Source organism: Peromyscus maniculatus, chromosome 4 (assembly GCF_049852395.1).
Source record: "Peromyscus maniculatus bairdii isolate BWxNUB_F1_BW_parent chromosome 4, HU_Pman_BW_mat_3.1, whole genome shotgun sequence".
Taxonomy (NCBI): Eukaryota; Metazoa; Chordata; class Mammalia; order Rodentia; family Cricetidae; genus Peromyscus; species Peromyscus maniculatus.
In genome coordinates this window covers 48,035,166-48,060,325 of record NC_134855.1, presented here as the reverse complement: position 1 = coordinate 48,060,325, position 25,160 = coordinate 48,035,166, and the positions used below count along the sequence as shown (strand labels likewise).

The window sequence follows — 25,160 nt, the reverse complement described above, 5'->3', positions numbered from 1 at the left end:
AGTCCATGGCATTATGAACAACCCAAGAGAAAAGTCTATAGTCTACCTTATCCATGCTTCGACCACAGCTTCAAAACCAAAGCTTGGAGTTGCAGCTGTATCGCCAATTAGTACAGAGCCTCTGACTTAGAACTTAATGATTCGTTTCTTAAATCTTTATTTGTAGACACATTTTAGTGAGAAAGAAACAAGGCAGGGCTTACAATCACATCGTGTGTGGACATACAGGACGTTATGACAATCACATCGTGTGTGGACATACAGGACGTTATGACAATCACATCGTGTGTGGACATACAGGACGTTATGACAATCACATCGTGTGTGGACAGACAGGACGTTATGACAATCACATCGTGTGTGGACATACAGGACGTTATGACAATCACATCGTGTGTGGACAGACAGGACGTTATGACAATCACATCGTGTGTGGACATACAGGACGTTATGACAATCACATCGTGTGTGGACATACAGGACGTTATGACAATCACATCGTGTGTGGACATACAGGACGTTATGACAATCACATCGTGTGTGGACATACAGGACGTTATGACAATCACATCGTGTGTGGACATACGGGACGTTATGACAATCACATCGTGTGTGGACATACAGGATGTTATGACAATCACATCGTGTGTGGACATACGGGACGTTATGACAATCACATCGTGTGTGGACATACAGGACGTTATGACAATCACATCGTGTGTGGACATACGGGACGTTATGACAATCACATCGTGTGTGGACATACGGGACGTTATGACAATCACATCGTGTGTGGACATACAGGACGTTATGACAATCACATCGTGTGTGGACATACGGGATGTTATGACAATCACATCGTGTGTGGACATACGGGATGTTATGACAATCACATCGTGTGTGGACATACGGGATGTTATGACAATCACATCGTGTGTGGACATACGGGATGTTATGACAATCACATCGTGTGTGGACATACGGGATGTTATGACAATCACATCGTGTGTGGACATACGGGACGTTATGACAATCACATCGTGTGTGGACATACGGGACGTTATGACAATCACATTGTGTGTGGACATACGGGACGTTATGACAATCACATCGTGTGTGGACATACGGGACGTTATGACAATCACATCGTGTGTGGACATACGGGACGTTATGACAATCACATCGTGTGTGGACATACGGGACGTTATGACAATCACATCGTGTGTGGACATACAGGACGTTATGACAATCACATCGTGTGTGGACATACGGGACGTTATGACAATCACATCGTGTGTGGACATACGGGACGTTATGACAATCACATCGTGTGTGGACAGACGGGACGTTATGACAATCACATCGTGTGTGGACATACAGGACGTTATGACAATCACATTGTGTGTGGACATACGGGACGTTATGACAATCACATTGTGTGTGGACATACGGGACGTTATGACAATCACATTGTGTGTGGACATACGGGACGTTATGACAATCACATTGTGTGTGGACATACGGGACGTTATGACAATCACATTGTGTGTGGACATACAGGACGTTATGACAATCACATCGTGTGTGGACATACAGGACGTTATGACAATCACATCGTGTGTGGACATACAGGACGTTATGAACATTTTTATTCAACAGTTTGGAAAACAGTTACATCAAAGTAGATTAATCGGTGATAAAAGAGAAATTTCCGAAGGCACTCAAAGAAAATCTGTGTATTCTAGGCTTTCTCTCCCTCTCTCCTCTCTCATCTCTTCATTTTTCTTGTTCTCGGGGAATAAACCCTGCACATGCTAGCCAAGTACTCTATCACAGAATTACCCTAAGCATTATTTCTTAAGCAACTAAATTAGTTTTGTTTTGTCTGCTCTATTCTCACACCATATAAACATTACCTCTTAAATGAAGATCTGGGAAAAACCCCGAGATGTAGCTTTTTTTAAAAAAGCACAATGAAGCTACTAAAACTGTCTGTAGCTATTTCTTACACCATTATAATTTCTGAGCTCTTCACATGTCTCTGTTGTGGAACTCTCTTCTGGGCACGATGCAGCCATTGCCATTGTGGATTCAGGGCAAGACAGCACTTACTAACATTTCCTTGTGGAAGTGTGAAAGGCGTGCAAGGCTGTGTACAGGGCTCTGCCTCTCCCTGAGGGGTCAGTTGTTGCTATGGAGGGGTATTCTTTGGTGGCATCGTTGTCTATAAGTTGCCCATGCCTCTGTAAGCAGCCCTTCACCCATCCTCCTGTCTGTGTCTCCTCACGGAAAGTTAACACAGCAACTTCACTTAACTGTTCCTCTTCGGAAAATATTTATAATGCCCTCCATTAAAGAAAAAAACCTCTGATAATAACATTTTCTAATATTCCTAAAGTACTTTTTTTTTCTCAAATCAACTAAGTATTTTAGAAAAAGAAAATATTAAGAGCATCTGCTCTAGAGAAGGAGTCTTAGATGGGGTTTTGTTTTTACAGCACACATAAGCAGCTTTCCATATTGTTTTACACAGAGTTTGTGCTCAAGAAAGCAGCTTGTACTGAACTATATCGAGTATGACATCATATAATGCCATTATGATTACAATACGAAGAGCTCACCCTTGAGCAAAGCATCAGAGCTCGCTTATATATAAGAGAAGTGGTAACTCATCTATCACGTGTAAGTAACTCCCTGGCTAGTCATGCCGCCGGAAATAAGTTCATTCTTATGCACTGGGTGTTCACTGTCCTAGGCCCTGAGCTAGGTCTGAGAAACACAGAGATGGACAAGATGAGCTTTGTCCTCTGCCATCTGTCACAGCCTGTGCAGACAGCTGACCAGGGAATACAGCTATGAAATCAGGTGGCCCGAACTTGCTCAGGTCCAAATTCTCACTCTCCACGTTCTGCTTTTCATTGCTGGAGTGATGGGCTTCTCTAGGTAAGCTAGAAGAAACAGGCAGACACTCTCTCAACACAACAACGTGCCACAGAGGCATTCCTTTGTCCTGTAGGAAGAATCTGAAAGATTTTAACTTTTGCATCTAAACAGAAATCTTGGACCACTCTTCCTGGAAACAGTGCACTCAGCAGTGAAGCCCTGATTCTGGAGGAAGCAGATATAGAAACCTCACCAAAGTGGGCGGGGTTCAAGAAGAGCAGGAAAGAGATTGCAGGATTCCACTTGGTAAGAAAAATAGACAAGTTATCAGATTTCACAACTGGCCTGCAATGGGACTGTCCACGCTTTTCTAGCTGTCGGGAGCCTAAAGGACTGCATTGACGAAGCAGGGGTGTTCTCACAGGATGAAGAGACCAGAGGCTGCAGGGCAGGTGAAGAAGGGCTTGGGAGCAAGAGAATCTTCAGGGATCCGTGAGTTGTTCAGTAAGGTTCAAGCACAGGCCATGTCCAAAGAAGCTGACCCCATGACACCGCTTTCTTATTAGATGATCAGTGGTAACCCTTGCTCCTGCCTGGGACACATTTGGGGCCGGAAAGCACAGCTCAGTGTTGAGCAACCGAGTCTCCTCTGGGGGATGAGGGAAAACAGAAACGGGGGGCTGAGTCGCTTTCCTCAGGGACACAGGCCCCAGGGGACAGACTTTTGTAATATTGGTCTTCCCCATCCAGCACTTTGATTTGTCTGCAACAGAGAAAAGAGGATTTTCAACAGGAAAATCAAACAGACACCACGATCACCTCTGGTGTACCTAAAGTTGTGTGTGTGGTGGTGGTGGGGAACTGGAACAGGGGCTACACCCTGATCAGCTCTGAATGTCCCCACATTTGGGGTAGTATCTTGAGTTTGATAATAAAGCTTTTCACCTTTCTGGGCCATGGTAAGTACCTAAAACTTGTGGTCACATTGTAACTTGATTTTTTATGTGGTTAAGTGGTCTGTCTCCTGGTGTCCTCTCCAGACAGTTTCGCCCCTGACCCCCCTCAGTTCAGAACCATGTCAATTATCGCCTCCCTTTCTGGTCACCACTGTGAGCTGACAAAGAAATGTGCCAGGTACTTCTTTCTCATCATTCCTTGCAAGTGTTAAGTCTGAGGGAGTATTAAATATGGCGGGAGTGCCTGTCTGCACTTGGGAAAGTGCTCTTACTTACTTAAGGAAGGAGGGTTTTGTACAACTCACAGCCAGTCTTTAATTATGATTCCAATGCCCCGGAATGATCAGGAGAAATAACATTCGTCTTAGGTGACAATTTCAACCTTTCGGGGCAGAATGGATTCAAGTTTTGTGTACTTGCTACCATGAAAAAGAATTGCTAGTGTGAATAACAGTGGCAGCATATGGGTGGAGTATTTTCAGAAGGCTCTCTGGAAAGTTGCGCCTTTTCTATGGTATCACAAAGGACCCCTTCTGTTTACAGTTGCTGAAAACTAAGAAGACAGATATTTACCCAAGTTTTCTTGGCTTCCTCTGGCTCCCTTGATATTCTAGAGTTCCCTGTGGATAGGGCCAAGAACACACAGTCAAAGCGAAGCACCAAGTCGTTAATTTTTAATTCAAAGTGATTTTGTGTTGAATGCAAGCAGATGCTGATAATATCAGAAGTCACAGCATAATTTTTTTGATCAAAGGGCTCAAGTGAGCCTGATGAAGCATGCATCTTGCTCGTCTTTGATAAACCACATCAATTATTCACCGTGAAGGCAGACATCCTGACATGAAAGCAACAGATAAAGAGCCTAAGCACATGTTCAGGAGGAGAGCAGAGGAGAGTGGGGGTGGGGCTGGAGGGGCTGGAACAGGTATTAATAACAGAATTATTAACTGGAAACAAAGCCGGTAAAACGGCTTTACGGCCACTTTGAACTCACATTTAACTGGTTATAGTACATGGTGTCCTCGGGGCTACTCAACATTTTGGGCTGCTGACACCGTCTTCGAGGTGCTCGCTGCTGCTTCTGTGAGAGGCCATCTTCTGAACCTGCAAACAAGGAAACTTGAGTGCAAGCCTTGCTGGGTGTAGGGAGGAAGAACTAGGAAATCACTGTAACTGTAAATGTACTTGACTGAAGCCCTGGCCGGTTTTAATGAAGCTTTGCTACTTCTAGGAGAAATGTCATCACACACACACACACACACACACACACACACACACAATCATTAATCATAAGGCAGGGTGCTGGCATCTGTAACTTCGCTGCATATTTCCAACTTGAATCATCAGGCCAGAGTTGACAGAAAGCAAATCGGTTTGTCCACACTGCAGAGGTAGAAGCTGGTTGGTGGTCAGCCTCTCTGCTCAGGAAAGTCCCTGGAGCAGGATAAGTCCATTAAGGACAACAAAGCAGTCTGGCATGGCTCGCACCCCATCCTCTAGTGAGAGTTCAAAGACATCTGGAACACACATACTCCCGGGGAGAGCGAACCTTTCAGCGTTTTAGGGGGACACGGCTTGAGCTAGTACTTAGTGGAGTGCTTTGAATCATGCCATTGATTCATGCGGCCTCTGGAGGTGACACACGGGAGGAGGAGAGGGACGGCTGCATGGGGCAGACTCTTCTGGTCCGCCTTGATTTCAAACCCCGGACCTAGAGTGAGTCTGGGATTAGAAGCCACATGGGGGATGACACCATGTTTACTTCCCTTCCAGGAAAGAGTGTGTGCTACTCTTCAGAGGAACCGGGTTCAGTTCCCAGCCTCTATGTCAGAGGGCCCACAACCACCTGTGACTCCAGCTCCAGGGCAATTGGATGCTTTGACTCTGAGCCCGTGCACTCATGTACACACGCACACATGCACACGCATACACACATCTGCCAGAGGATATTGTCCTTGAACACTGCAGGATTGCAGAGAAGGCATTTCATGGACAGAATGTTTATGAGAAGCTAATTGTTCACAAAAGGGAGTTGGGGTGGTGGCAGGGGAGATGGCTCAGTGGTTAAGAGCACTGGCTGCTCTTGCAGAAGACCCAGGTTCAATTCCCAGCACCTACACGATGACTCACAACCGTCTGTAACTCTAGTTCCAGAGGATCTGACGCCCTCTTCTGGCCTCCAATGGCAACACATGCATATGGCACACCAACACACACATGTAGGCAAAACACCATACACACAAAATAAAAATAAATCTTAAAAAAAAAAAAGAATTGGAGATTTGTGTTTAAAATCATATTTTAACCTCAATAGAGATTTTCACTTTGGGTGGAAATTATAGAGAAAAATTTTTTTTTACATTTTGTACGCTTTGTTCTAAAATCCAAGAGCCGATTGATACACAAAAAACGTTAACATATGCACATTCTAGGGTTGCCACACGAGGGTTCTATGCACAGGCCGGGTAATACTTAAATCGGGTCCAGCATACCTCCCTTCTCAAACATCTGACATTTCCTTGTGAGGGAAAACGTTCACACTCCTTTCTTCTGACTCCGAAATGCCCGGTAAATTGCGGGGGCACACAGCCGGCCCACCGTGCACCCGCACACTTTCGTACTCCTGTTTCAACTGTATCCACCGACCACCTCTCCCCCCATTCTGTCTTCCGGCCTTGGGCAGGCAGCATTCTACTTCCGGGAGATAAACTCCTCTTTATCCCACAAACGAACGACAGGTGTGGTCCTCGTCTTATTTTAGTTCACACAACCAAATCTAGTTCTGTCCATGCTGTTCCAAACTACCGAGCTTCGCTCTTGTTAAAGCTGAGTCGTATTCGATTATGTCTATGAGTCGTATTCTCTTTAGTCACCAACTGATGGACACTTGGGTTCTTTTCTTTCTTTCTTTTTTTTTTTTTCCCAAATGGTCTCTTTATTATTTCTTTTTTCCCTTCCTTTTTATTTATTTTATCAAATTTTCTATTCATTCTACACACCAACCATAGATCCCCTCTTCTCCCTCCTCACGCCCCCCAGGTTATTTTCAATTCTTGGTAGTTGAAAATAGTGTTTTAATGAACGTGGGAGTACAGATTACCTCTTTGACACACTGACTTCATTTCCTCTGGGTATCTACCCTGTAGAAGAATTGCTACATCATGGAATATTTTTTATTTAAAAATTTTAATTATCGCCGGGCAGTGGCGGTACATGCCTTTAATCCTAGCACTTGGGAGGCAGAGGCAGGCAAATTTTTGTGTGTTTGAGGCCAGCCTGGTCTACAAAGCGAGTTCCAGGACAGCCAAGAGCTGTTATACAGAGAAACTATGTCTTGAAAGACCAAAAAAAATTTTTTTAATTACTATTTTATTTCATGCATATGGGTGTTTTGTCTTATGTCTGTGCATCATGTGTGTGCCATGTGCCCACTGAGGTCGGAAGAGGGCATTAGCTCTCCTGGAACAGGAGTTACAGATAGTTGTGAACTGCCAGGTGGGTGCTAGGAACTGAACCCAGGTCCTCTGGAAGAGTAAGTGCTCTTAACCACTGAACCGTATCTCCAGCTCTTTTCTGTGGATTCTTTTGGTAAATATCTCTTTAGGTTCATTATTTTTTTTTACATTTATTTATGTGTTTGTTTATATGCATGCCTATGTTTGTGGTTTGGCATGCATGTGGGGTCAGAGAACCCTTCTCTTTTCCACATGTAGGTTCTGGGGGTCAGTCTGGGGTTGTCAGACTTGGGGGTAGGTGCCTGTGCCGGTCGTTTTATGTCAACTTGACACAAGCGGGAGCCATTTGAGAAAACGATTTAACTGTAAGCAGGCCTGCAGTGCATTTTCTTGATTAGTGATGGCTGTGGGAGGCCACGCCCACTGTGGGCGGAGCCCCTCTTGGGCTGGTGGTCCTAGGTGCTAGAAGGAAGGAGGCTTGCTGGGTATGGTGGCACACTCCTTTAGTCCCAGAACTGGGGTGGGGGTGGGATAGGGGTGGGGGTGGGGGAGGCAGAGGCAGGCCGATTCCTGAGTTTGAGGCCAGCCTGGTGTACAAAGCGAGTTCCAGGACAGCCAGGACTATACAGAGAAACTGTCTCGAAGAACCAAAACCCAAAATAAACAAATACCTACATAAATAAATAAATATTAAAAACAAAAACAAAAAAGGAAAGAAGGCTGAGCAAGCCATGAGAAGCAAGCCAGTAAACATTCCTTCTCCCTGGCTTCTGCATCAGTTCCTGGTTGCAAGTTCCTGTCCTGCTTAAGTTCCTGCCTGCCGGGACTTCCTTTAACGATGGAGTGCAGATGTAGAATTATTAACTGAAATAATCCCTTTCCTCCCCAGGTTGCTTTTGGTCCTGGTGTTTATCTCAGCCACAGAAACTCTAACTAAATCTTTACCTGGTGAGCCATCTTACTGGCCCTTACAAAAGGCGGGGGGTGGGGGTGGGGGCTCAATGGTTAGGAGCACACATTGCTTTTCCAGAGGGTCCACAACCACCTGTAACTCCAGTCTACGGGATTTCATACTTCTGGCCTTGGTGGCATCCACATTCATGAACACATATCTATATACATACAAAGACATCATAAAAAATTTTTACATTTTAAACTTATTTCTGTATTTTGTATATGTATGGTAATTTAAAAAATCTTTTTTATTTCTGCTAGTCACCTTTTTTTTTTTTTCAGTTTTGATTCTTGAGACAGGGTCTTACTATGCAGCCATGGCAGGCCTTGGAACTCACTCTGTAGACCAGGCTGCACTTGAACTCAGAGAGATCAGCTTGCCTCTGCTTCCCAAGTGCTAAGATTACCAAAACAACAACAACAACAACAACAAAACCCAGTTTCAAGCAGAGTAGAAGCTCCAGAAAAGCATATTAACTAGCCTACAGAATGATATTGCGTGTTGAAGGCCCAACAGTCTTCACTGGCATTCCAGTGTCTGGGAACAATGTATGGCGCTCAGGTCCACTGCACTGCTTTCGCCAGAACTGAAGGATGGTTCCAATACATCCATTTCCCGTTTCCTTTCAAAGTCCGTACTCGGCAACATGGCAGTCTGCAAGGTGGTGCGGCCTTTGTGTGTTCCTCCCTTCCTGATTTCTAAGATGAACGAGCAGGTGTCTCAAGGGTTCAGGTGGCTGGTGTGAACACGGCAGTACAAGGCTGCCATCTGCTCTCCCTCAGACTTTCAAATGTTCCAGGAATTCTACCCGAGGAAACTCAAAAGGCTCATCTGAAATAGCCCTGGGTTCAGCTGGAGTTCAGCCCATTTCAGCAGGACTTTGTACAATGTTTACCCTTGATCAGAGGCTTGCGCTTGCCCCTCTCACCTGGCGGAGCTTTGGATAAGACGTGGTACTCGACTTATGCTTTTAATGAACTCAGTTGTGTGGGTGGCTGTTCCTCAGCTTCTTCGATGGAATTAAGTCAATGGCTAGAATTTCACTAGCTTTAACATTTCTCCCACAAATGTAAAGAACATTGGTGTTTAAGCATATGGTTTTTATACTCCACTAGAATCTGTCATAGTCTGGCCATCTAGTTTAGCATGGGATTATAGTTTTTCCTAAGATTAATGTCTCTGTGTCACCGTGTTCTACAAAGAGTACAGCCACCTTTTAGTGCTTTGTCACCGGGGGAAAATCCAGGTTAAGTAAACAAGAAAATAATTGTTTAATGAATACTGTTAGAAAGCTAGTATCGTGTTCTCCCTCACTTGCAGAACATAGGCAATAACATATGTGTATGTGTAAACAAATCTATATGTGGGCACAGTATAACATGTGGGAAAGAGAGCAAGAAAGGGTAAATATTAGGAAGGATGGAATGGAGGTAATGAGCATGGGTTATGAAAGAGAATATTAAACTAACTGCTTAACTAGTTTTAACTCTGTCATAGGTTTGGTTTTTTTTTTTTTTTTTTCACTTTTTGTAGAGGATAAGGACATACACATGTCTTTGTTTGTGGCTTTTTTCCCACTTTTTTTTTTTGGAGGATAAGGACATACACATGTCTTTGTTAGGATGCATGCACTTGACATCATGACCGGCTTGTGGCAGTTGTAACACCACACCTAGGGCTTCCTGTATGCTTGGCAAGCACTCTGGTAACTGAGGCATGTGCCCAGCCCGAAACTAAAAGAAAATTTTTTTAAAAATTCATTGACGTAAAAAATATTTTAAAAACAGCACAAGTGATCTTGCCCACGTTGAAAATTTTAGTAAATGAGTGACAGTTTGAGAAACACTCCTCTACAACATGGCAATGTTAAGAAGAGGCACGCCTGTACCATCCCTTTCATAGTGAGCATCTGTTCCACACAGGTTAGGCCCAGGCAGGACCTATGGAGTTTATTGGTGCCTTAAACTCCAGAGAAGCCTTAACAGATGGTGAGCCAGGTAGTGGTTAGTAGTGCACTCTTTTAATCCCAGAGGCAGGCAGCTCTCCAAGTTCAAGGCCAGCCTGGTCTACAGAGTGAGTTCCAGGACAGTCAGAGCTGCACAGAGAAACCCTGCCTTGAAAAACAAAAGCAAACAAACAAACAAAAATCCATGTGCTGTGCAACCGAGGGTAGTGTGTTTTCAATCCCAGCATTGATTATAGAAAACACTGGAAATCACTTCTATGCCCCATACAGGAACTTCTACATAGTACCCTTAGTTCATCTGTAAAGTGAAAACCATGCAGCACTAGAAATAATGAAGTCTGCATTACCACTGGAGAGCGAACGAGAAACTTGTCCCACCAATTGCTGTTAATGAAAGCAGAAGGCCAAAGAGTCAAACAGATGGACTTAGCACCTCTAACTTTTTTAACCATAGTGCTTATTTAATATTGTAAAACAATGTAACTCTTAAAGAGATACATGATTTCCAGAATAGGCTAATGATACAGAAAAATAGTTATAATTCTATCGTTAAAGTGGAAGGGAAAACTATAATACAAATAAGATGAATGAATGAATTTTTTTCTTTTTCAAGACAGGGTTTCTTTGTGTAGCTTTGCCCCTTTCCTGAAACTCACTTGGTAGGCCAGGCTGGCCGCGAACTCACAGAGATCCGCCTGCCTCTGCCTCCCGAGTGCTGGGATTAAAGGCGTGCGCCACCACCGCCCAGCAATGACTGAAATATTTTTAGTTAAAAAATAAATGTAGGTTCCCCAAAATATATTGAATAGACTTTTTATAAAATGTTTGTTTCTGCTATTTTTATGTGTATGAGTATTTCATTTGCATGTATTTCTGTGTGCTATGTGTATGCAGTACCCACACAGACCAGAGGAGGGAGTCAGAAGCCCTGAATCAGAGTTACAAATGATTGTGAGTGCCATGTGGGTACTAAGAACTGAATCCAGGTCCTCTGGAAGAGCAGCCAGTGCTCTTAACCACTGAACCATCTCTCCAGTCCCTGAATAAAAATTTTAAAAATAGCAATAAACTTGCCTTGAAAAGCTGATTTTATCACACTTCTTGGTAGATTCCAAATTCCTAAAGTCACCCATTCTAGAGATTATTATTATTAGAACCCTCAACAACAAGCTGATAGATAGAACCAGAGAACAGACTGTAGCTAGAGTTTTCCTGCCTTGCCCACAGTCAGGACAAATCTTTGTCACCCGCCAGTCCCACAGCCTCTCAGACCCAACCAAGTAAACACAGTGACTTATATTGCTTATAAACTGTATGGCCGTGGCAGGCTTCTTGCTAACTGTTCTTATAGCTTAAATTAATCCATTTCTACAAATCTATACCTTGCCACATGGCTCGTGGCTTACCGGTACTTTACATCTTCCTTGTCCTGGCGGTGGCTCCAGGCAGTGACTCCTTCTGCCTTCCTGTTCTTTTATTTCTCCTCTCTGTTAATCCCGCCTATACTTCCTGCCTAGCCACGGCCAATCAGATTTTATTTATTGACCAATCAGAGCAACTTGACATACAGACCATTCCCCAGCACAGCCAAGTGCAGACCATCTCAGACACCTGCACTCAGGCCCATGGTCCTAATCATCCTCTATGCGGACCTGCTGGGTAAAGCCACGAGGAACCCAAGAACGGGCTCCCACAGGACATACAGAACATCCCACAGCAACAGACCATGTAAAGGGAAGAAATCTAAATAAGAGTGGTACATTACTATCACTAATTCATTTATTCAGTGTGTGTGTGTGTGTGTGTGTATGTGTATGTGTGTGTGTGTGTGTGTGTGTAAGCATGCATGGGTATGCACTAGCACATTCCAGCCCCTGAGCTATGAAACGGTTTTCAGGGAAAATTTTGCCATCTAACTAACCAGTTTAATATTCCACATAGACACTTTACAACTCTAGCATCTTCCATGGGCACTAATTTAACTCAGGGTTGTTTTCTTTGCAGCAATTTTGTGATTTTGAAGGAAATTATTTGTGACATAACATGGCAACTGGGAAAATTTGTATCTTTCCTTTCATCTTAGAAAGCAAGATCTGAATTACATGTATAACCCAGGAGGAAAAAAAAATCTCTCTCTCTCTCTTCCTCTCTCTGTCTCTTTGTGTGTGTGTGTGTGTGTGTGTGTGTGTGTGTGTGTGTGTGTGTGTATGTGTGTGTGTTGTTACAGAAGTCCACTAAGATCTGTAGTCTTTTCTGAATTTAGACTTGGTCAGGTGAAAACTTTTGAGAAAGTCCCAGTTTAAAAAAATACACATACATACACACACAGACACACATACACGCACAGAGGCTATTATACACACTATCACACACTACCACATACTCACACCCCGTAACAGAAACCATGAGCTAGACTTAGGGAGTTTGTTTTGTTTGTTTGTTGTTGTTATTGTTGTTTGAGTCAGGGTCTCACTATGTAGCCCTGGCTTCCCTGATATTCACTGTGTAGATCAGGCTGGCCTCGAACTCTTAGAAATCTACCTGCCTTTGCCTTCCAGGTGCTAAGATTAAAGGCCTGCTCTACCATGCCCAGTACAATCTCAAGACTTTAAGTCAAGAGTCCTGTCTCCAATCTTACAGACCAGGTGTGCCGGGGAGATAAATTGTCAACCTGGCACAGCCTAGAATCACTGATGAATAGCGTCTCCATGAAGAGTTGTCTAGAACGGATTCTCTTGTGGGCACAGCTCTAAGCGAGTGACTGTCTCGCATTCATTGCCTGTGGGCTGCACCCCTTCACGGCTCGCACCCTGGATTGGGTAAGAGTGTGGAAGGTGAGCTGAGCACACTAGGCATGGATCCATTCTCTGCTCTTGACTGTGAATGTGACGAGCTACGTCTGTCCCTTCCTTCCTATGATGGACTATAACTTGGAATCATGACCTAAAATAAACTCATGACCTCTCCTCAAAGTTGCCTTTTGTCAGGCTTATTTTATCACAGGAGTGGAAATCTAGCTAGGACACCAGGAGAGGGGACCTATGCTCACCCAACCTTGAATCCCTCCAATAGAAAAGCAAGGGGCCCAACCCAAAGAGTTATAAGTAACTTCATGACTCAACTTGAAAATCTGAACTCCAAGGTAGCTCTCTCCCTTCCTCCTCCCCGTTAAGGCTCTGAGCATCCCTGAAACAGTTCACCCCTCAGGGTACATCAAGGATTTCCTACCCTCTGGGAAGATTATTTCATAGATAGCCCTGGTGAGGGTCTGAGTATTGTTACCAATTTTCCACCGTGTGGTTCTCACTGGGTGGGAAAGGCTCGATGGCCAGGGACCACCTTCCTCAGCCCTGGCTACACATGAAAGGCAGCTAAAGAGGTTTCATGTTTTCATATTGATGTCCAAGCCTTGGTTCTGGCATTGGTGTTTTTAAATTGAACAGCTGGTAGAGTTTGGAGGAACTAGCCTCAGTGAGACTGGAAACCCTGAGTTCACAGTGGCAAAAATGTTGCCTTTTTAACCTGCTGTGATCTCTCAATTTCTTTATGCCACGCTTCTATCTTTAGGATCATTTGTCCTTCCCCAAATAAGATGAAGTAAGGAAAAAGATCAAGATATTTTTAGTTAAAACAAGATTTAGTACACAAAAGTCAGGTGGTAGGAGAAGCAGAGAAGAGCCAGAAAGGAAAGGCCATGTCTTTGGACGCCACTTCCTAGAAAGATTGACAGAGAACGATGGAGTGAGTGATCGGCCTCGTTGGAGAGAGATTGTCCAGCTAAACAGCTGAGTTACTGTCACCTCCAAATGCCCCGAGAACATCAGTCAGAGAGGGACATACCATCCCCCCTTCTGCACGGAGTTGGCAGGGCTTTGTACACGAATTGTATAACTCTGGTGCTATTTAAACACCCCAGGGGTATATCTCGTAATCCCATATGGACTTTGCCATCTGTAAATCTAGAACAGTGAATGCTCTGTTTGCTTCAGGAGGATGTTTTCCTTGGCAAGTGATGTTGGGAATACCTCATCCATAAAATGGCAATAAGATCAGCACTCTGCTCAGAAAACCACCATGCCTGCTAGGGCTAAGACCAGTGACTCCCCAGGGATCCTCTCCTTGTGTCCCAGGACTTCTGTTTCTTGGCCTGCCTGTTCCTCAGAGACCAGGAACCCATCCTGTTCCCCAGACTGAGAAATACTGGATGCATGCCCCCACGCTGTCCTCGCTCCTCGCTCTGAAGGAACTGTGATGAGCAGAGGCAGCAGTTGTGGGGACCAAAGGGAAAGATGCAGTTATAGAGAACGGTGTTGGACCGAGCTCTTGTAGCTGACATCTTTGTAAGTCAGCAAGTCAAAGGGAGGCCAGGAGGACATTTCCTTCCTCATCTCTGGGGTCCCAGGAGAGAATGGCAGAGGCTTACATTATGCATGAATAAAAGCTGCCAGATTTAATAAAGAAAAATACAGTAAACCCGGGCCCAGACTGATGGCTCAGCAGGTTAAGAGTGCTTGTCTTTCTTCCAGAGGACCTGAGTTCCAATCCCAGCACCCACATGGTGGTTCACAGACTTTATAACTCCAGTTCCAGGGGACCAAAAGTCCTGTTCTGACCTCCATGGGCACCAGCTTGCATGCAGTGAACACACACACACACACACACACACACACACACACACACAAGCAGGCAAAATGCTCCTACACATAAAAGTGCTGCACATCTTTAATCCTGGCACTTGAGAGGCAGAGGCAGGTGGATTTCTGTGAGTTCAAGGCCAGCCTGGTCTACAGATGTGTTCCAGGGCTACACAGAGAAACCCTGTGATGAGAAAACAAGACAAAATAAAAACAAAAACAAAACAAAAAACCAAAAACTAAACAAACAAACAAAAGACCAAACCAAACCAAAAAACTGAAAAAACCCCAAACCAACCAACCAACAAAAACCAACACTAAAACAAGTGGGAAAGGAATTGGAGACAGTGATGTCACAACCCTTCTGGATCTATAGATTGGTTCAAGTTAGGCAAGTAGTTGAGACACTACAACCCTGTTTTGCTAATTCAAGTCAGGCTTCTGTTCATTAGACATCAAAGCTTTCTCTCATGGGCTGGAGGTTTGGCTCAGCGGTTAAGAGTACTGGCTGCTCTTCCAGAGGACCTGGGTTCAATTCCCAGCACCTAGATGGCAGTTAACAACTGTCTCTAACTCCAAAATCTGACACCCTCACATAGACATATGTGCAGGCAAGGCACCAATGCAAATAAAATAAAAATAAATAAATTAAAAAAAAGTTTTCGCACACACAATCAAATAACAATGTAGACTGTCTATTTCCCTTCCCAGGACACATGTGTCAGCTAGGCAGCACCCCACACCCTCTAGAGTCAAGCCATTCTTAACTACTCTTGGAGTCCACTGTCCTTATCGTCACCGCACCCATGTTATATTGTGATTAACCCTGATGCCCATCCAATTATCCCCATCGCAGTTATGGGCCCCAGCATGGCAGTGGTCCCCTTAGGAATTCCTGAAATATGGGGAGAGGCCACAATGTTCCCAACAGATGCTGGGGACCCATGGTAAAAATATCTCACAGTCATGGTAAGAGCAGTGTCCTCTAGCCCACCCAGCATGGATGAGCAGACTTACTGGGATACAGCTAGTGTAACATTCCAGTCCCACTGAGCCCTTGGTCACTTTCCTCTGTGACAGCAAAGCAGCTCTGGGCTTCAACCTTAACATCCCTCACCTCCTGGACTGTGTTTCAGCCGGCCAGCCAGACTGTCCGAGCTGCTCTAGCCACGTTATCACCCTTTGAGCTACCCCACGGAGTTCAGAATCTCTGCTTAGTTGCCTCAATAACAAATCCAGCCCGTCCAGTTTGATTCCTCTGATGATTGTCCCACATCCCATGTCCAGCCCCACACATGCACTCCCAACTTCAGTCCCTATTACTTTGACATTTTGCAGGGTTTTCACGCGGCAATTCAATTCATGGGGCGTGTTTTGTAGCTCACCTTGGGGCTTGCTAGGATCGGCATCTCCTTAAAGGGCTGGGGTGGGCTGGAAGGCGAATCAGCGGTGTCTCGCAAGGCAAGAACAACGTCTTTCTTCTTTCCCTGTTTCTGCTTCTCTTTGGATTACCTCGGTAGTTGTACTGGATTTGGGTTTGACTTTGACATTGTCCTTATATATTCATGTCCCCCTCTCAGGGTTACCAGTGTTCGTGGAGTCCCAAAATAACACTGACAAATAATTTTGTATAATTAAAGACATTCTACTCCCAAACATTACCAATTCTTCTGTTGTTTCTCTTTTTATTAAAAGCAAAGCCGAGCTGTTTTTCTTAAAGTAATCTGAAGATTTTACATGGAGCATTAAAGAAATGAGTAACTGTTGTAAGTCCAGGGTCATTTCTTGTCACATCCACACATCACATAAAATCACCCTGGAGACCACCAGTGACCCCTGGCCCACATCTGAGAAACATGAACATGATGTACATGTGTGCTTTTTTTGGGTGGTATGGGGAGGGATGGGACAAGCCTTGGAGTTGGAAAAACCCAACTGTGAATCTCTGGGTACAGAGCCCTAGCACACACCATGGTTTGGTCTTGACGACAAGACCGGTCTTTGCAGCATTGACATGAGGAGGAAAGATCTAGAAGGAGGACACACAAGCACAGAGCTCACAGGTGCCGCACAGCACAACTGTTCTCTGATTCTGGTGGAACTGTGGTGTTAACTATACCTTAGCTGCACATCAGATCATAGAAGGGCTTTGGAATAATACAAGTGTTCCGCCCCCTCTTAGGAGCTCCTAATTCAATTGGTCAGAGGTAGGGGTTCCGGCATTGTGATTGGTTAAGAATGACTCTTCTCCCAGGTGGTTTTCATTTGCAGCCCGGGCTGGGAAAGCCAGAGATTTGACCCTTCGCTCTTACTGCAGGTCAGGTTTTGCAGATTAGCTAGCTGCCATTTGGGAAAGCTGGCATAAGCTCAGAGAAGTTTTAATTGAGCAAAAGGGATTCTGGAAAAGAGAAGTGTCCCCATAGGGTTCTGGGCACTGTCAGGCCCTTGCCTGAACAGGAAGCTGCCTTAAACGGCTGGAGCCCAAAGCATACCCTTGATCTGCCAGGGCACTGGCAAAATCACTTAGCTTATCACAAGGGAACAGTTTGTTGACCATAGACATAGTATTTTTGGTTTCCGGACCTATGATGGTGCTCTTCTGAGGTTTGAGGCAACAAATAAGTAACAAAGTCCCAAAGCCATTTTGACCCCAGGAGCTCTCCTTAAAGCAAAAAGAGAATGCAGAGAAAAACCTGCATGGCCGCTAGAGGGCAGGGCTGCTAGAGGGCGGGACCAGCATAGGGCGGGACCAGCAGGGGGCGGGGCCAGTCGGAGGTGTCTAGATAGCAACAAGATTGGATTGGTTACACTTTACCATTGATGTTCTTGTATAATACTGACTGTCTGCCGCAATTCATCCATACCTTTCTGGTTTTAGCTATTAAATGGTTCAGAGGCGCCACCACCACCCGGCTGTAACTCAGCTTTTTAAACCATCAACACTAAAACCGGCAGCACCAGGCCGGAGTCTGGGAGGTGTCATTTCTGGGAGCAGGGAGTCAGTGTCCTGGATAAAAGAGTGAATGAATTTCTCTAAAGAAGCCGCATTGTAAGTGCTTAAGCATGGGGACACCATGGTGCTGGTTTGACTAGACCAGTTATAAAGGGGTCTTTGGGGCCTCCCGTGGTGGGAGATCCTGGGGCCCTTGTCTACAGCTCTGTACCCCTCCTGGGCTCTGGTTTCTTCTGTTGGTGTGCAAAGCCTCAAGAAATCATGGCTGCCAGATAGAGAGGGCAGAACTGTATGTACAGAGGGCAAGTTCTGGCCCTTGCCGTGGTAGGGCTCTGAGTGAAGTCCTCACCCCTCTCTGTCCTGTTCTCCCTGCATAAGGATATAGGGGCCCATGGCTCTCTTGAGAAGCCTGTACTCACTCTAGGACATGTAATATATCCTTTTTCTTAATTCCCCTTTCCTTTCTCTCCCTCTCTCCCTCCCTCCTCTTTCCTTTCTCTCTCTCTCCCATGCTTCAATCTATATTAACCCCTCCCTTTTCAAAACAAACAATGAAATAAAATAAAATAAAAATCTTCCTTGCCAGGCCTGATGAAGCAGGCCTGTAGTCTCAGCTACTCTGTATGCTAAGGCAGGAGGAGGATCCCAAGTTGAAAGCCTGTCTGGGCTACAGAATGAGTTCAAACCCAGCCTGGGTAACTTAGAGTTTGTCTCAAAACTAATCAGACAGGTAGCAAAAGTGTTGGGTGTGTATATGAGTGGCAGAGCATTTGTCTCTGTTATTGTATATGCGTGGTAGAGTGGTAGAGCATTTGCCTAGCTTTCCTGAGGCCCTAGGTGCGATCCCCACTGCTACAGAACAAAAACAGAACAAGGAGAAGGTGAAAATGTTGCATAGAGTTTTAAGGGGGACAGTGGCACATCAGAGGTGTACCTTCTCTCCTGGACATCCCGAGTTCTCCATGGAAGCCACACTCCTTCCCAGGTGTGAGCAGTGAGGGGTGTATCTGACGTAGACTTGCCGCTTGGAGCCCACGTGAAGGCAGGGAAAGGGGAGAGAGAGCCACTCCCCAAAAGCCTCTTTAATGTCCTTCCAACTCGGAGCTGTTGGAACTGCAGAGTGGTAGCCACTTCGCCTCTTGGGGCCTTGTTTGTGAAGCAGACACAAAGACTTTGGAGTCTTAGAATGCTGCACTTTGAAGAAGACCAATCAAAATACACCCAGGCTTCAGACGGAAAAGTTCCCCAACAAATGCACCAGGATTTCATCTTAACACAGGTCATTTGTTCACAGAGCAAGGCTGCACAAGGAGGTGGGCCCTCAGAGGCCCTTGCCTGTCATTTGGTTACAGATGGACTAAAGACTCATCTAATCTCACCTATTCAGCCTTTGCCCAGCTGTGGCTAATGTACAGGTTAACATGGCACAGTGTGCAAACACCCACCCAGTCTATCAATTCTAAACTATTTTATACGTCACCAGGGTGAGTGAAGGGGGTTGGGAGGTTATGCATACCAATGACTGGCAAGTCATATAAGGGTTACTGTAGCTGGAAGTTTTCCTGTGTCTTGTCCACCCTGCAGCCACATGGACAAGCAAACACACAGAGGCTTATGTTATTTACAAACTGTATGGCCCAATGGCTCAGGCTTCTCGCTAGCTAGCTCTTATATCTTAAATTAACCCATTTCTATTCATCTATATTTTGCCATGTGTTCCGTGGCTTACAGTCTGCTGGCATGTTGTTCCTTGGGTGGCAGGTTGTCATCTCTTCTTGCCTCTCCTTTCTCTTCCTGTCTATTTGCTTGGATTTCTACCTGTCTCTAAGCTGCCTTGCCATAGGCCAGTGCAGCTTTATTTATCAACCAATCAGAGCAACACATATTCACAGCATACAGAAAGACATCCCATAGCAGGTTACTGATCAGAAGAGGAATGAATGTGAACAATGGACCAAAATCACAGGGCGTGGCTTCCTGTTACATTAATAATTCGAAAGAAAAAAAAACAAAGAAATCTTAGTGGTGAGAAACTCATCATTGCTGTTATTTTAACCTTAATATCCAAAGAAAAAGCCAAGAAAATATTAATGTTAGGATTCTTTTTCTATTTTGTGCAGAATATTGGGTGGGTTTTCCTTAGCGTATTATAAAATACAATCGGTCTAACTTTCCTGTAAAGATCTAAAGAGTCATACAAAGAATGGGACATGAATCTTTCAGCTCTCTGTTCCAATCAAGAATATAGACTTCTCCAGACTGGAGAGAGAGAGGGCTTAGTGGTTAAGAGCACTAGCCCTAGACTGGGGTTCAGTTCCTAGCACCCCCATGGTAGCTCACAACCATCAACTCCACTCTCCAGGGATCTTGTGCCTTTTTCTGGTCTCTTCAGGCACCAGACACACGGTGCACAGACAAAACACCCATATACATAAAATAATAATAATAAATGAATTTAAATGGAGCATGGTGGTGCACGCCTTTAATCCCAGCACTTGGGAGGCAGAGGCAGGTGGATCTCTGAGTTCAAGGCCAGCCTGGTCTACAGATTGAGTTCTAGGACAGCCAGGGTTACACAGAGAAACCCTGTCTAAAAGAAGAAGAAGGAGGAGGAGGAGGAGGAGGAGAATTATTTAAGAGTTTGGATTGACAAATGGCTCCAAGGGTAAAGGCACTTTCCACGTAACCCAGTGACCTGAGTTCAATTTCTGGGACCCAGTGGCAGAAGAGAACCGATGCCAGCAGTTTCCTCTCTGGCGTCCACAAGTGCTGACTGGCATGCATGTACCACATAAGTAAGTCAGGTAATAATAATAAACAAGAAAAGAGTCTCTCTAAAACAAAAACCAGATTCCATTTCTCCAGGATGGCATGAACCACTAAGTTTCTTTACCTTGTTTTCTTACCATCTGATGCCAGGCTAACACAAATCCAATATAGAAAGAATGCCAAAAGGCTGGCTCCCCCACCCCTTTCTGTCTCTGGACTCTGAGATTCTCACCAAATGAATCATCAACTTTCTTTACCATGTCACAAAAGGCAAGGCAAGCTTAACCGAAGGAAATTCTCACTGGTGTTATCAACTTCTCTGAAAACTGGTATCCATGTGTCACACAAGTGATTTAGGCCTTGGCAGGGAAATTAATCATTGTCTTAAGTTTCTTTGCTCTGACTCTGTGTGCTGACAAACATGAGCTGTCTTGGCCACTAAACTAACACTAAGATTGAAAATCCTAGTGTGATTTAATTTTAAGTTGCCAAGTGCACCTCTTCCCAGGGATTACATTCAGTGGTCCTTAGCCCTGGACCCCTGCAGGAAACATTCAGGGGCTTGATTGTCTGGGCATAGTCAACTAAAATATTAATAACAGAAAGTAGGTAGCATTTATTTGGCAATATAGAGAAAATCGTATCATCAGCAACTCTCTGATGGAGTGATCTTGGCCATCCGTGATGAGGCTGGGAAGCGGGCCACCAGCTCTGAAAGGGCGGAAGGCCCTGGCTCACTTGGCACTTTCTCACTCCCAGCTCTCCCCAGCCTCTCCTCCTGCACAAGACAGGGACCCAGCAGAGAGGGGTTAAATGCCGAGGAGCCGGTCCAGCCAGGGGTCACTGGCAGTCAAGGACCAGCATTAAAAGGCAGCAGGAGACTAAGGGTCTGTGACAAGCTTGGCTCAGGGACCATCTGGAAGGATAGAGGCTGCAAAAGCTGGACTCACGCTCCAAAGTGTGCCACACAGACACACACACACACACCCCAAAGATGCAAACACTAAGAGCCACACTTTCTTCAACACAAGTCCTTCATTGAACCTGTTGTATTATTTTCAAAGTGTTCTGTTTTTGAGAGGAGGCCTGGCCAGCTACGTTCCTAGGTCAACTCTTTTCCTTGGTCGGTTATAGGAGCCTGGTTTGGGACGAGCCCAGGATCAAGTTAGTAGACAGGAAACTCAATTCAGGGAGTGGGAGGAAGAGACAGAGAGAGAGAGAGAAGGAGAGAGAGAGAGAGAGAGAGAGAGAGAGAGAGAGAGAGAGAGAGAGAGAGAGAGGTTGGTTAACTAATGAGGCAATTGGATGTGTGAGGCCTGACATTGGGCATGACTCATATAAGATAACACATTTAACCATGTCTCATATGTCACAATACAGTTGGGGCTAAAAAGATAACAGTTTTACTTGGGACCCTCTCTGGTCATCATTTAAAGTTTACACTGTACACAGTATACATTGTAAACTAAGCCATGGGTGGCAGGCAGTCCACCCAGGAGAAGGCAGTCATAGGTATTACATTTCTGTGTCACTGGCTTGCTTTATGTTGTTGATTAAACTGTTTTATTTATTTATTGTTTCTAATCTTAGACTTGTGGATCTCTCATCTTACCCCTTTATCTATAAATATGTAAGAGGGAAAATACTTTAAAATACAATTTTCTTTTGATCACAAATGGTTTGATCCCAGAAACATAGGGATGCCCTGTAATGTTGTCTTTAAGATGTAATAGGATGCTAATTTAGACAACCCCCTGATCTCATTGTGAGAACTGTTGATACTATAGTTGAATTCATGAAAAGATTTTGTGCACACCAGTTCATTCTTTTGTGGGTTTAGTGTTATTCTTCAGCCTAATTTTTATTCGGATACCAAAACAGCCAACATAAGGAAAAAGACCCAGGGTTGTGTTTGTTTTGGGGTGGGAAAAACACTTTTCTTCTAAGACTGCCTTTCTGAAACTTTCAGCAAATTTTGAGATCTTGGGTAAAGAAAACACACACACACACACACACACACACGCACACGCACGCACGCACGCACGCACGCACTCACGCACGCGCACGCACATGCACACGCACTGCCCAAGGAAGGGGTATTAGTGTAATTTGTATAAATGTATGACCATATATGTATGTTGTTTGCATCTCATACTATATGAAACTGTTAGCAGGTCTTGCAGTAAGGCTTGTGAGAAAAATGTAGTTTTTATTATATTCTTTTTTGGGCAGCTTGAATGTTTTGTTCATTTTAAAGACATGTACATGTATTTTGGTACACAACATTTACTTTCTATAGAGCTGGGGGTTCAAGGGAGAGTGTTAAGCATGCTAAGCATGCCCCCACCCATAAACTGTGTTTTCAGGGCCTAGGTTTCGATGTAAAACAGACCTATGGGCTGCCTTACTGGGGAGCCGTTCTCCTTGTCATCCTACACATTTGTGATAACTTTGTCCTGGACTACCATCTCTACAGTGAACACCCTGGGAGGATAGAACTGTGTCTTCCCCCACTGCAGAGGGTGGAGCCATTTCTGACTGGGTTGTAAAGAAAATGTCTCCCTCCAGTCTATGCTGATTTACTTATGTGGTAGTTTGGATGGGAATGGCCCCCATAGGCTGGTATATTTGATTCTTGGTCCCTTCTACCTGCCACCTGCTCACCTCTGGGAGTTGGAGACTACTTGGGTCAGAGACCTCGTCTCTTCACTGTGATAATAACAGCTTTGAAGAGTACATTTCCATCTTTATCTCCATATACCAAGAAATATATACGCAACCTTTCTAATGTAAGTTACTCATTGACTAGAAAAGCATCTGACATCAGAACGTGAGGTCCAGACTTTATCCACCGTCCCCCCAGAGTGTAGAGTTATGAAACCACTCTGCAAAATTAGCATTTAAAAGTTCTCAAATGATAAGAAGCCCCATGTACTGCTTATTTTTTCCTGAGTATGCTTTAATAACAGCGAGTCATAAGCCATTTGTCCTGAATACCCCCACAAATTAGGATGTAGCTGGGTAGCTGTTGTTCTAGTCATTTGAGAGCACCCCCACAGTTAGCATTGTTCCATCTTTTCCATCTTTATTTTTATCAGAGGCAAAGGCTCACATATTATAGGCCGGCTTGGAACTTTCTATGTAGCCAAGGATGACCTCAACGTCCAGATTTACCTGCTTCTGCTACCAGAGCGCAAGGATAGCTAGCACGCACTGGGGATGGGACCCAGGGCCTCACACATGCGAGGCTAGCACTGGTACTGATGGAGCTCACCCCACCCCCACCCCGCTTTACCATAGCTGCTACTGATAGCATTGTGTCGTCAGGTCTAGACTTTGATAGGAAATGGTTTAGTTCTCTACTGCACCAGTTTTGTCCACAGAGCCTCAGAGGTTTTATATAAGCAGAGATCATGTTTTGACCTTTTCTGTGAATTAGCTACATTCAGGAATTAAGCCTGACAAATAGGCTGGAAACGGAAGTTCTTGGGTAGATATTGGTCATCGTGTCTAGCCTAACATCTCTGCTTATCTGTTGGAGTAGGGACACAGTCCAAGCATTTAGAAAGAAGTGGGTAATCCCTTCTCTCTGCCCCCTCAAATCAAGCTGGATCTGAAGCCCAGGCCCAGCCCAGCCCAGCAGGGCCCCTTTTCTGTCTTTAGTGGTTATCTGAAGAATGGACACAGAACCCAAGTGAACTAGAGTCCACTAGGAGTTGGGGGATACAGACCCTGTGAGGACAGCCCCTGTCCTTAGGCATCCCGAGTGCCTCTTTGTGATCTGGGCTCAGGGTTGGCAGTGCCACTCTGCCAGCGCTGAGAATGCCAGATGCTGAGTAAGCAGTGTGGAGCCGCTCAGAAAGAGCGGCTTAAAGGTACCGGTGGAATGCCTACAGATTGTGTCCCGGCCTGAGCTACCTTGAAGGAGGCTTCTGGTTCTTGTGTTTAAATGAGTCTATAAAGGAGTAACTTACATAGGTAATGCCCTCACCAATCATCAGCTAAGTCACTCCACATCTGTACAGTGGGGGACACACCAGGGACTCGGTCAGCTGTGCCTAAGCCTCTGAGATGGCCTGTCTTAGATGGTGTATTGTGCCTGCCACTGTGTCCATTTAAACCTCTAGTAAGCCGATGCATGCAGGTTCCTGAAGGAGTCTCTGCTCATACCGTGTGTGTGAGTGTGAATGTGTGTGTGTGTGTGTGTGCGCGCGCGCGCGCGCGCGCACGTGCATTTCAATAATTTAATATCAGCTAGAGGTGAAACAAGCTAAGTGTGCCAGTGTAGCTTGTGAGGCATCCACTTCTGACGAATGAAGTAAACAGTGGCATTTGTGAGGAGGCACAAGCCAGAACTCAGCAAGCACGTGGCTGATTTCCCACCTACATCAGAAGGAACATGAAAGAGCAGTTCTTAATTACAACCACATATTAGCTCTGGCCCCTGGGAACTCATCATTCCATCTCAAGGTCTATATTTATGAAAATTTAAGCAATGTCTTAAAACATGTTAATTTGTTCTTTGTTTATTGCTTTCCCTGACAGATTAATTTATTCCAAGGGACTTTGGTTCTCAAGCGCTAATATAT

The 25,160-nt window shown here is 44.9% G+C and overlaps 1 protein-coding gene across 2 annotated transcripts in view; it reads right to left on the bottom strand.

The window, feature by feature from the left end:
* Positions 1 to 1,632: 1,632 nt before the first annotated feature.
* The window catches only part of Myo3b (myosin IIIB), a 394,965-nt gene continuing 371,437 nt past the window's right edge, over positions 1,633 to 25,160 (bottom strand). For both annotated transcript variants that reach the window (XM_076569620.1, XM_006972402.4), the window contains 3 exons: positions 4,834 to 4,943; positions 4,413 to 4,459; positions 1,633 to 3,646 (listed from right to left, as the gene is read on the bottom strand). In XM_076569620.1, the coding sequence (XP_076425735.1) occupies positions 3,508 to 3,646; positions 4,413 to 4,459; positions 4,834 to 4,943 (296 nt within the window). In that variant the 3' untranslated portion in view covers positions 1,633 to 3,507. The remainder of the gene's footprint in view (positions 3,647 to 4,412; positions 4,460 to 4,833; positions 4,944 to 25,160) is intronic.